At 37.6% G+C, this 13,380-nt stretch overlaps 1 protein-coding gene across 2 annotated transcripts in view; it reads left to right on the top strand.

The window, feature by feature from the left end:
- Positions 1-6,163, top strand: part of LTV1 (LTV1 ribosome biogenesis factor) — a 16,037-nt gene extending 9,874 nt beyond the window's left edge. For both annotated transcript variants that reach the window (XM_008590015.1, XM_008590014.1), the window contains 5 exons: positions 3,471-3,598; positions 4,739-4,878; positions 5,180-5,232; positions 5,421-5,621; positions 5,751-6,163. In XM_008590015.1, the coding sequence (XP_008588237.1) occupies positions 3,471-3,598; positions 4,739-4,878; positions 5,180-5,232; positions 5,421-5,621; positions 5,751-5,861 (633 nt within the window). In that variant the 3' untranslated portion in view covers positions 5,862-6,163. The remainder of the gene's footprint in view (positions 1-3,470; positions 3,599-4,738; positions 4,879-5,179; positions 5,233-5,420; positions 5,622-5,750) is intronic.
- Positions 6,164-13,380: the final 7,217 nt, after the last annotated feature.

Below are 13,380 nucleotides of genomic sequence, written 5' to 3'. Positions count from 1 at the left end.
TACAGGTTCTCTGTTCCCCCAGCCTATTCTACATTTTTTTTTTTTTTGGAGGGGGGGGGGGGGGTGCATGGTTGGCTAATACAGAGATCTGAAACCTTGACCTTGGTATCCTATAACACCAGGCTCTAACCAACTTAGCTAACCAGTCAGCCGTCCTAGCCTGTTGTTCTATAGAATTTAATACCTCCTAACATCCTATCCAGTGTGCTTATTTATTATGTGTTACACTGTGTGTTTTCTTTACTGATACATCCCAAGCCCTAAAGTGGTGTCTGGCATATGATCGGAGATCAAACTGTTCAATAAATGGTGAGTGAATAAAGGAATGATTTCTTTCAAGGCAAATCTAAGATAAAGGTTCTAACTTTGCCACCTTTTCTCTAGGTACTAGATTTCCTTTTCTGTCTTAAGAAATAGGCAAACTGTTACTACAGATAATCTCACTCTTGAGGAGATACATCATCTGTTGCTTACTCTTTGACAAAGCCTAACAGTTTTAACAACATTTAAATAGTACAGTAAACATCATCTAACAAAAGTGAAATTTATAAATTAACAGGAGGCTGTGCAATTTAATACAATCTTTTATTTTGCATGATTAAGGAAAATAAAATGGTCTGGGGTAAAGATCTCTGCCTAGAACTTTGTTCTCCAAGCTGAGTAGAATAACTGCCTTTCATTTTTATGTTTAATGGAAGTCTATTTTCAGTCTAAATGCAAATCTAAAGTACTGGGCAGAAATGTCTTCCACATTCTATTATGGTACTAAATCCCTGCTAATATATTAATTGTAGATGTGATCTTATTGCTTAAATATTGTGTATGAATTAAATTAATGTAGGGGGTGGCCAGTTAGCTCAGTTGGTTAGAGCACAGTCTTGTAACACCAAGGTCGTGAGTTTGGATCCCTATACTGGCCAGCTGCGCCCCCCCAAAAAAAATTAATGTAAAAATAACATTTATAGGGCCGGCCCGGTGGCACACTGGATAAGTGCGCCGCTTGGGAAGCGCGGCGGCGCTCCCGCCTGAGGGTTCGGATCCCACATACAGACCGGTTCCCGCTCACTGGCTGAGCGAGGCGCGGGGGCAACACCGAGGGTTGCAATCCCGTTGCCGGTCCCCGGTCCGGTATGGGGGCAACACTGAGGGTTGCGATCCGTTGCCGGACACGGAAAAAAAAGACAAAAGACAAAAAAAAAAAAATAATAACATTTATAGGGTCTGGCCCGTGGCTTACTTGGGAGAGTGTGGTGCTGATAACACCAACGCCACAGGTTCAAGTCCCTATATAGGGATGGCCAGTTGGCTCACTTGGGAGAGTGTGGTGCTGACAACACCAAGTCAAGGGTTAAGATCCCCTTACCAGTCATCTTTTATTTTAAAAAATTTATTTATTTATTTATTTATTTATTATTTTAGCAATACACAACATAGTTGGTTTTCATATCCCTTTACCAATTTCTCCTTTTCCTCCCTCCTTCTCCTTCCTCCCCCCATCAACATCATATTTGTTCACTTGTCTTAACAAGATCAAGGAATTGTCACAAAAAGATTTTCCGATCTAGCAAGACTTCACTTCCCATTGGCAGTGCACTGTTTGCTGCATAGTGCTCTGCTATGAACTCTGCAGCCAAAGAAGGCTGATTGAGACAGGCCGTTTCACCTCCTGCTCTGAGGGACTCCATTCTGACCAATACTTCAGCATACTTGACTAAGTAAATAGGGATCTTGATGTAATCTTGAAGTGAGTATGTTCATGTGCTCTCTTCTGAGGAATCTGTAGCCTGCCTGAAAAGATATACTTTTTTCTGTCTTCTTATCCTTACACAGATTGTCATCTGTTTTCCATTTACTGTACCTAAAAGTTTTTCATTACATTAAGATTGTATTAAATTACTGTTTTTTAAATTTCTTCGTTACTGAAATATTTATTCCAAAGCCATTTTTAGATACAGTTAAATGATCTGTGTGAATGGTAGTACCTTTTTTAGAGTGATAACTTTTTACTGAATTAGCTTTTTCTTTTCTTTTTTTGAAATAACAAACATTCATTATCTCATACTTTCATTGGTACAGAAATCTAGGTGTTGATTAACGGGGTGAATCTGGCTCATGAAACTTCAGTCAAACTGTTAACCAGGGCTGAGATCTCATCTGAAGGCATGACTGAAGGCGGATTTGCTTCCAAGCTCACTTATATGGTTGTTGCCAGGATTCAATTTCTTTTTTCTTTTATTTTTTTAATTTTAACTTCTCAGTATACGTTGTTGTAGTTGATTTTCATGTCCTTTTTCCGGTTCCTATTTCCTCCCTTCCTCTCTTCCCTCCCCCGCCTACTACTACATCATATCTGTTCACTTGTCTTAACAAGTTCAAGGAATTGTTGTGATTGTTGTGTCTTCTTCCCCACCCCTTTGTTTGTGTATTTATTTATTTATTTTTAGCTCCCACAAATAAGTGAGAACATGTGGTATTTCTCTTTCTGTGCCTGACTTGTTTCACTTAATATAATTTTCTCTGAGTCCATTCATGTAGTTGCAAATGGTAGTATTTCATTCTTTTTTATAGCAGAGTAGTATTCCATTGTGTAGATATAACACAGTTTCCTTATCCACTCATCTGTTGATGGACATTTGGGCTGGTTCCAACTCTTGGCTATTGTAAATAATCCTGTAATAAAACATGGGAGTACAGGTATCACTTCGGCATGATGATTCCATTCCTCTAAGTATATTCCCAGCAGTGGAATGGCTGGGTCATATGGTAGATCTATGTATAATCATTTGAGGAACCTCCATAACATTTTCCATAAAGTCTGCCCCGTTTTGCAGTCCCACCAACAGTGGATGAGATTTCGTTTTTCTCTGCAACCTCACCAGCATTTATCATTCTCAGTCTTTTGGATATTAGCCATCCTAACTGGAGTGAGATGGTATCTCAAAGTGGTTTTGATTTGCATTTCCTGAATGCTGTGTGATGTTGAACATTTTTTCATGTGTCTGTTGGCCATTCATATATCTTCCCTTAAGAAATGCCTGTTCAGCTCCTTTGGCCATTTTTTAATTGGGTATTTGTTTTTTTGCTGTAAAGTTGTTTGAATTCCTTGTATATTCTGGTCAGTTAGCTCAGTTGGTTAGAGCACAATCTTATAACACCAAGGTTATGGATTTGGATCCCTATATCGGCCAGCCACCCCCCAAAAAAATTCATGTAAAAATAACATTTAAATTCTGTAGACTTAGGGCTGGCCTGTGGTTCACTCAGGAGAGTGTGGTGCTGATAACACCAAGGCCACGGGTTCGGATCCCATATAGGGATGGCCAGTTTGCTCACTGGATGAGCGTGGTGCTGACAACACCAAGTCAAGGGTTAAGATCCCCTTACCGGTCATCTTTAAAAAAAAAAAAAAAATTCTGTAGACTTAATGAGTTCATTTATTTGTTATGGTATCTTTTCTGTTTATATTCAAGTTTTATGAGCAATATGATGATGATGAAATTGGAGCTCTGGATAATGCTGAATTGGAAGGTTCTATCCAAGTAGACAGCAGTCGCTTACAGGAAGTTTTGAATGACTACTATAAAGAGAAGACAGAGAAGTATGGTGACTTTTCTTTTTCTTCCTTTAGCTGCTTTTTTTTCCATCTTCAGATAAGTTCTGTAGCTGTACAACTGAATTGAGGAAAAAATCCACCTAGTCAGAATCCGTATTAAGAAAATGATACATTTTCCATAAGCTTTGTCTGATAGCTCATCTGTTTTGCCTACTTTTAGTATTAAGAGTTCTGAAGCAGAGTATGATAGTGGGAACATAATGAGAACCACTTTCTCTGTATCTTTGACTTGAGAAGTGTCATGGTAAAATAACTGAGGATTAGAGTGGGACATATGAGGACACATTCCATTTGGAGAGTCAGATGGTGCTTGTAGCCTCTTTGGCTGAGGAATTATTCTGACTTATAAGTATACATTTCATTTTTCTGAAATGCCAGGTATTCTAAGAAGTAGAAATTTATGGCTTATAAAAGATAAGAGTTTGTCTCTCCAGCTGGATTAGCAGAACTGACCAGCCAATTATTTGATAAATCAGCATCCACAATGAGGTGTCTCTTCTGAGAGAAACTGATGAGGTATTTAAATGCTACAAAGGTCTGATGTTCTGTGATCACTGTAATTTGCAAATCCCACAGCAGAACAAGGAGTTATGTACTTTGAATTATTTGGAGAGACGATGGGCTAACATTTTTCTAGACTTTTAAAAAAAGCCTGTTTTCTTAGGAAAGCTGTCATCTTGTTTAACGTATTATAACCTTGCAAAAATGCGATAGATCTTACCTACCTATCAGCAGAATGAATGTCCAAAACACACTTGAGGGGAGAGATAGGGCTGGGTAGAGTTAAGTTTGACAAGGAATGGGCCGGCCTGTGGCTCACTCGGGAGAGTGTGGTGCTGATAACACCAAGGCCGCGGGTTCGGATCCCATATACGGATGGCCGGTTTGCTCACTGGCTGAGCATGGTGCTGACAACACCAAGTCAAGGGTTAAGATCCCCTTACTGGTCATCTTTTAAAAAAAAAAAAAAAAAGTTTGACGAGGAATGACAGACGGGCACAGGAGTATGTGAATTTAAAAATTCCTGTTTCCATAGCTTTTTAAAGTGCAGTTTTGGTGATATAGTATTATAATGGGTGTTTTTTCCCCCTTCTCTGTCTTCATTTTTAAAAACTCAACCGCAAGTTGTGTAAAATTGAATACTCTTGAACCCTTTGAGGATCAAGACCTGCCAGTGAATGAGCTCGATGAGTCTGAGGAGGAAGAGATTATTACTGTAGTTCTCGAAGAAGCCAAAGAGAAGTGGGACTGTGAATCCATTTGTAGTAAGTATTTTAGTGTCTGCTTTACTGTTAAGTATGAAGTAATTTTTAAGTATTAAGTACATCAACTCTGGAAAAGTACTTATATTTTAGTAGAAGTTAGGCTTTTAGGGAATTTGTGGAAATAATTTAGAAATAGTAATACCCTGTTACTGAGTTGTAAACAATTTAAAAACATTTATGAAAGACTCCAGTGTTATTTTGCACTATGAAAACACCCAAGTCAGGAGTATAGTAGGAACTCAGTAACGTTTTGCTGAAATGAATGTGTGTATTGATACATGATTTTTTTTTTTTTCTTTAGGTACGTATTCTAATTTATACAACCATCCGCAACTTATCAAGTGTCAACCAAAGGTAAGTCCTAGCATTCTGAGCTATTTGAAATATGCAGTGCAGGAAATAGAGTGTACACATTTTCTCATAGTAACTTTATCCCTTTGTGGCTCGCAGTGCTAATAGGAAAAGTACCCACAGTGTGTCATTAGTGAGCTATTTTTTTAATAAGAATGGTTACTCCTTGTGTTATTTTATCTTTATTTCAGCCCAAACAAATTCGAATATCTTCTAAAACAGGAATACCTCTCAATGTCTTACCTAAGAAAGGACTCACAGCAAAGCAAGTTGAACGAATGCAGATGATTAATGGCAGTGATCTGCCTAAGGTATCAACCCAACCACGTACTAAAAATGAAAGCAAAGAGGATAAAAGAGCAAGAAAGCAAGCTATAAAAGAAGAGCGCAAGGTAAAATACATTTTTCAAATGTGAGATTCACAAAGAGCTGGTGGAAGGAAAGTTACAGGAATTTTCCTTTGTAAAGGTAATCTGTATCATTATAAAGATTTGAATAATATGAGTTTTACTCTTGTGCAGGAACGGAGAGTGGAGAAGAAAGCTAACAAATTAGCATTCAAACTGGAGAAAAGAAGGCAGGAAAAGGAGCTGCTGAACTTAAAGAAGAATGTTGAGGGTCTAAAGCTATAGACAATGGAACATTTAAGACTAGGTACATTCCCTCTTATGGGCTCCTCATTATGTTCAGTAATGAACTGGGATCTTCAGAGAAACAAACTGTTTGCCATTTTTACTGGCAGATACAAGTATTGAAGAGAAAAATACAATATTTGTATTATTTTTATACCAGCAAGTTTCTCCTGCCAGCTGTCTTGTAAATATTGTAAAACTTTTAAATTTAGCATAATAAACTTAGATTTGCTCTGAAATAAATGACTTCATGAATGTGAAATGTTTGGATAAATTAAAGGAAAATATCTTCATGACTTGAATGGAATTAGTGTATTCATTTATTTGTATGGTTGTCATAGTTGTTTTTTGCAGATGTTCTCAAATATTTCTTTGAAACCTCTCCACGCCTTTTCAGGAATTACATGGTTTAATTTGCTGTATGCAGAAAAGTGGCCTGGTTAAACTCAATTTTGAAATGCTGAGTTTATTTTGCTCTGTGGTAAGAAGAGTTTTCCTGAGAAAGTTCCACTGGTAGGAAGCTAAGTTTTCCCTTGCTGTATACAAAAGACTGTTTCAAAAAGATGGTTAAACTGAATATTAAGCTTGTTAGGACTCAGATTTCCTGTTGTATTACTGGATGATTTGCTTTGGGGATTTAGGAACAGTGAAGGCAGGAAGCAGTATAGTGAAAGAAATAATCATGAAAAGTTCTTTGGCTGCAGTAAGTCCCTAGCTCAAAATCAGAAATATTTACTTCAGTTTAAACTAGAAAGTTTGTCTTTTCAACATTATTTAATGCTTGGACCCATTTGTACTTGATTAAAATACATAGTTGAAAACATTTCCCTGTTTTTAGTGAGTTTTTTTGTTTTAACTTCTTTAAACTTTTTAAAGTTTTAGGCAGTGACACCATCACAATTGTTAATTATTTGGTAATTGTGACTTCTTGCAACAGACAAGTTAATAGCCCTTGTTCATGTGTCCCTGACTAATGTGTTATCTGGACTGGACGGTATATAAAAATCTGCAGACACCGTTAGTCTGAGTTAGGAACAGAATGGCTGAAGCAGAACCATTTTTGGCAGGTGAGCTGCATCTGATATCTAAATTATTAGGAAGTATTTTCACCTGTAATTCATTTGATTACAGCTTTTCCAAAGCTGATATGTGTTATATTGTTCTACCATGCATTATCAATTTAACCCCAATTAAATTAAGATTTTAAAAGAGTTGTGAAAATCAGTAGCATTAGGTATTCTACCAACATTGATTTAAAAAAAAAAAAACCTGGCTGAAGGGTCTGTTACAGAAGTAGGGTACTGGAGAGTATGTATTTAAATGCCAGCCTGTGGAAACAAAGGATCAGATGATGTTTTATGATGATATTGGGAATGTAAATCCTAAAAAGTTTGACCATGTATTTTGGTAGCTATTTTAATTCAAGTTTCTTAAAACAAGCAAGAGTTTTACAGACCCCAGATGTTATTTTATCCTTCAGCTACTTAAACTCCATCTTACTTGGGAATGTAAATCCTAAAAAGTTTGACCATGTATTTTGGTAGCTATTTTAATTCAAGTTTCTTAAAACGAGCAAGAGTTTTACAGACCCCAGATGTTATTTTATCCTTCAGCTACTTAAACTCCATCTTACTAATTTCACTGCACCTGCCCCAAAGGGTTTAAATTCTCATATTACATATTTTGCAATTAGGAGAACAAATAAGCCACAGGACTTAATGAAACATTGTCATTTAAACTGACTATGCACCTAACTTAAAGATCTTAATTTTATTCTGGGGAACAAATTCATAATATTTTGACTGTGTTTGCTAATAACTTTATAAACAGTGGTTAGAAACAACATACGAGTAAGCTCCTTGCTAAATGCTGGGAGTCCAAAGAGATGAGAGGGTTTGTCTTCAAGAAACGCATTGTCTGAGGAGACAGGGTGTGTGCAGCAAAATACAGGGCAGTGCCTTCACTGCGATAAGTCCCACTTGGAATGAGGATCTTGATCCTTGCTGTTCCCCCTGAAAGTACTCTTATTGCAGATAAATCTTCCTCAGAGTTGGAGCTCAGTTGTCATCTTCGCTATAAACTTTTAGCATTTTGAAAATACCACACACGTCACTCCCCTACATTCTTTACCCTCCTTCCCTGCTTTATGTTCTCCATAACACCTATTGGCAACTGAGGCTTTTTCAGTCTCCTCTCACTAGAAAAAAGCAAGGGCAGGAATTTTTGTTAGTGCTTTATCCTCAGGGTCTGGCATCTAGTATACAGTCACTAAGCAGTATATGAATGGATAGATGAGAAAGACATTTCAGAAAAAGTTAAACTTGAAGGGAACAGTAGGACCTAGATTCATGGGTTAGCAAGGAGAAAAAGGCACAAGCATGAAGAATTTGCTGTATTTTAAGCCTGTTTGTTAATCACTGTTCATACTGATTTAAAGCCACTTTTTCAGATCTTTTAGTACTACCATCGTCTTACATGTCTGTTTCTTAAATGCTATTACCACTTATATATATTACCTGTAATGTATCCACACATCCATTGTGATGTCATCAGATCACCTCAGGTGAAGGACAAAACTCTAACCATCTTACTGTTAAATTTTCAGTACTTTTATGTTGCTCCTTCATGTATGTTGACATTGGTATGCTTTATCAAGCTTGTTCCAGTTAAAGGTCAGGAGAAGGTAAAAATTCTAATGGCCTTACATTTTAATTGTGAAACTTACGGGAGAATGTATAATAAACACATGCCCACTATTCAAGTAAAGACACTGAACATAGAAGCCAGCTGTGTGTCCATTCTCAATTTTATTCCACTCTTTCCCCTCAGGTAGCTTAGGTAAATATCTAGGATGTTATATTAAACATTTCCTATCCTTTTTTGAAAAACCACTCATAGGATATCCCAAAACACAGTATCTTGTTTAGTTTTGAACTGAGAAACCAGCACAAACCTAGCTCTATGAGGGCACTATAGTTGAACATTGAACAATATGGGAGTTAGGGGCACTGACTCCCACGGAGTTGGAAATTTGTATAACTTTTGACTCTCCCAAAACTTAACTACTTAATTATTTGGTTAGGTATGTCATCACATGCTCATGACACCTGATCAAAAATTTTCTGATACATTTGTTGAAAAAGATCTGTCCACATGTATGACGACACCTTGGTTATGCTGCAAACTCCCAAGTGCACAGTGGGGAAGCCAACCTTGGAGAACTGACTGAAAAAAATTCCACATATAAGTGGACACACGCAGTTCAAACCTGTGTTGTTCCAAAATCAACTGTATTTGCTACCATAGGATGAAGGTGTCCTGGAAAAGACGGACTGAACAGCCCCTGAGTCTGACTTCATTTTCTAGAGTTTTCCAAAGCCCCATATGCAGATGTCAGTGAGCAAGGTGATGAGTCCTAGGAAACACAAGTCACCACAGTTGGGGCATCCTGGAGCTGCAGAAATGTGCTTAAAGGGTTGTGTGCTTGTTTTATATTTACTTCTAAGCTCACTATGACCTTTCTCCATCTCAAGAGAAGATCAATGCAGAACCTTCCTGTGGGGTGAAGTGAGTGTCCTCAGCTGATCTAGACATCAGGATATGAAGGGGAGAGCAGGCACTTCACTGGGGCATGGTCAGACAAGCCAAGATATAGAACAGAATGGAAGTTAGATGGCCTTGGATGTACTATTCCAAGATTACAAAGCAGTGACTGTCTTGGTTGGGATGGCTTTCAATGCATCTTTCTTTGCTCACTTCCAACCTGGACTAGTTGCTCTCTGGTTCTAGGGCCCAGCTGTCATCCTGGGAATTCCCTTCCCTCCCCCACTGTTGAGTTGCCTTTTCCTTTATCTTTTACTCACATTTTTGTGGATCACGTTCTCCAGTAATTCGTGAGAATGGGGTACATGGGATGTAAGCTTTGTGAGAACTTGATGTCTGCAAATGTATTCTACCCTCGTATTTGATTGATTGCTTGACTGGGTATAGAATTCTATACCCAGAAGTTTAAGGTTTTCTTCACTTATTTCCATTTCCAATTTTGCTATTTGGAAATCTAAAGGCATTCTGATTTCCAGTAGTTTGTGCGTAACCGGTATTTTTTTCTCTGGAAGTCTGTAGAGTTTCTGTCTTCAGTGTTCTGAAATTTCACAGTGATGTTGCTGTTATAAGTCTTTTTTTATTCATTGTACTGGGTCCTTTCAATCACAAGGTTCATGTCCTTCACTTCTGGAAATTGTTTAAAAAAAATTTTATTTCCTTCCTTGTATTTTCTCTTTTTTCTCTCTTGAACTCCTATCATTTGTAGTAGGTCTGTCTGGACTGGTACTCTAAACTGTGTTTCTTTCCCTTTTCTATGCCATTTTACTCTACTTTCTGGGAATTTCCCTAATTTTATTTTCCAGCCTTCTTGAGTTTTTCATTTCTCCTATAAAAAAAATTTTTTTTTTTATTTCCAAGAACTTTAATTTGCCTTTAAATTGCTTTTTTTGTTTCTTTTGGATTTCACACTAGAGACTTTCCTTGATCTTTGGAAATTCCTGTCTGTTTTCTCATAAGACTGGAGGAAAAAACACTGGGAATTCTGAATGGGTGAGTAACATTTGATGACAGCTTTTTGTAGGGTGGTCTGGGTCAGCTGTTAAGGAATCTCCCAATGTCTGTATCTAGATATTTGTTAGTGGAATGGTTAAATTCCCAGGGAAGTTTTTATTCTGCCTTGAGTGTAAGGGTATGGCAGACGGAGTTCTTTAAGCCAAGTAGAGGAAGGTGGGCATGGGGGTGTTCTCTGTTTTCAGTACAGTATCACTGTTAACGAGATTAATCACTAGATCATACATGTGTACCCCATACACGTGTATATAGACACACATGTATATACAGTTGATCCTCATTCCTGTATTACCTATTTGCAAATTTGCCTACTGGCTAAAATTGTAACCCCGAAATCAATACTCGTGGAACCTTTATAGTCATTTGCGGACGTACATATAGTGGTAAAAACGTGGAGTCACCTGACACATTTTCCCATCTGAGGTTGAAAAGGTGATGCTCTGCCTTCTTGTTTCAGCTCATACTGTAAACAAGTGTCCTTTTCACAGGCTATTTAGTGCCACATTTTTCGCATTTTTGTGCTTTTTCTTGGTGATTTCACTGTTTAAAATGGCCGCCAAGCAGAGTGCTGAAGTGCCATCTAGTGTCCCTAAGCACAAGGCTGTGATGTGCCTCAAGGAGAAGATATATGTGTTAGGTAAGCTTCCCTCAGGCATGAGATTATAGTGCTGTTGGCATGAGTTCAATGTTATTAAGTCAACAGTATGTATTAAGTAAGGTGTCTTTAAATAGAAACACACACAAAGCAAGGTTTTATATAGATCTGTTGACAAAAATGTGACCAGAGACTCACAGGAACCTAACTCTGTATTTCCTCTAGGAGCAACAGTTTAGTATAGTAATTTAGTGTTCACAGTGACTTCACAGAACATGACTACCACAGATAATGAAAATCAACCGTATACGTGTGTGTGCATCTGTACCTAACTACCCTCCTACCTGTTTTTGCTAGCACACCCATACCTTCAGCTGTGCCTAGTGTTAACTTATGAACAGACTCTCTCTTTTATCCTTTCCAGTCCAGAGGGGAGACTTCCACTAGAGGGGCAGAAGGGCAGCTATCCAGGGATGTATAGAGGCGGGGAGGAAGGTGATCTTTGGATCTGCTTTCCAAATAAGTGTCCCCTTGGTCCTCCATATTTTGGCAGTCTCTACCTCCTGATTCACCATGCCCCAGTAACAGAGGTGTGTGCTTCTCCAGGGGTTCCTATGACTTGGAAGGTTTCTGCAGCGTAAATCTGGATGGTTCTAAGTTCTCCTATCAGATTGGGAAGTGGATTTTGGTGTAGCTTTTATGTCCTCGAGGTCAGTTACCATGTCTGTCAGCTTTCAGGTTCCAGATTTTCTGTTGTTGTCTTCTTTCCTCCCTGTCCTTGTGGTTCCCTATATTTCCATGTCCCTTTGTCCCTTTACTGTGATTTTAATGGGGTTTTCAGTGAAAGCAAAGTTAGATGGGATGCTCTGTCTGCCTTCCTAACTCATTAGTCTTAATTCCTTTTCTTGTTTCATGACTCATGTTCCCGAGATAAGTTGATAAGTTGAGGCCATTATGCCACTCCCTTGCCACAGGGCCATGGAAGATGTTGATATTGCTAAATATTTGCACATTCCAGACTGCAAGGAACTTGGGTTTTTTTGAGTCACTGACAACTGAATGATAAAATGTCTTCTTTTTTCCTTCTCTACCATGCCTTTACAAGGAGATGTGGATTGGTAGGTGTCTCTACAAAGCATTCTTAACTTCCAGCTCAGAAAGAGAATGTCTGGTCAGAAGTAGAACTTTTTTTCAATTTCATCCTAGTCCTAATTCTCTCTACGCTTCTTTAAAATGTTTGAACTGAGATCTTCGTAATGCTTATTTTTCATTTTCTACATGCTAGTAAAACTGCTTATCACTCCCAGATTCCATTCTTTTCCTCATTTTTTAAAATGTTCAAACATTATAAACCAATGTTTAAAAATAATAATCACTATAATAGTTTACTAAGTCTTTTCCCACCACTGACCAAAAAAAAAAAAAAGGTTACTAAGTACGACTTCAAGTACAGAAGGAAAATAAGTTGATACTTACTGTTCTATAACATTTTCTATCAAAGGAATTCTTTTTTACTTTTTTTGAAAGTCACTCTTTTCTGATTTTTAAAATAATAATGCAGAATCTTTGTAAAAAAATTTGAAAATGCAGGAAACTAAAGAATAATTATCAAAGGTAATTACTATGTGTGTGTCCTTCCAATCTTTATTTGTAAATATATGAATAAAATGTATTATTGACACTTTTTCGTGTTATTCTCCTACAAATCATTTCTAATTACTATATTCTCATTTACTGGTTGACAGCCTGTTTCTGTAAATGAATATAATTTTTGGCTTCATTGATCATATGGTCCCTGTTACAACTACTCAACTCTGCTGTTGTAGTATGAAAGCAGCAATAGATACTACATAAACATATTTAGCATAGCTGTGTTCCCGTAAACTTTATTTACAAACCCATGCAGCCCCAAATTTGAGCCATTGGCCACAGTTTGCCAACACTTTAGATATTATTTTAAGACTTTGTTTTGAGAGAGAGTTTCACAAAAAGTTGCAAAGTAGCACAGAGAAATTCCTCATGCCTTTTACCCAGTTTTCCGCAAGTTATGTCTTAGATTTCTATCGTATGATATCAAAACAAGGAAATCAGCATTGGTACAATGTGTGCTCATCGTCTATACTATTTTATAACATGGGTTACAACTACCACAATGAAGATATAAAACTGTTCCATCATGCAAAGATCTCCCTCATTCTACCCCAGGATGGTCACAACCACCTTCCTCCCTGCACCAACCATCCCTACCCTTGACAACCTCTAATCTGTTTTCCATGTCTATAATTTTGTCATTTTGAGAATGTTACACAA

This window comes from Galeopterus variegatus, unplaced genomic scaffold (genome assembly GCF_000696425.1).
Source record: "Galeopterus variegatus unplaced genomic scaffold, G_variegatus-3.0.2 Scaffold5807, whole genome shotgun sequence".
NCBI lineage: Eukaryota > Metazoa > Chordata > Mammalia > Dermoptera > Cynocephalidae > Galeopterus > Galeopterus variegatus.
This window is presented reverse-complemented; position numbering and strand designations above follow the sequence as displayed.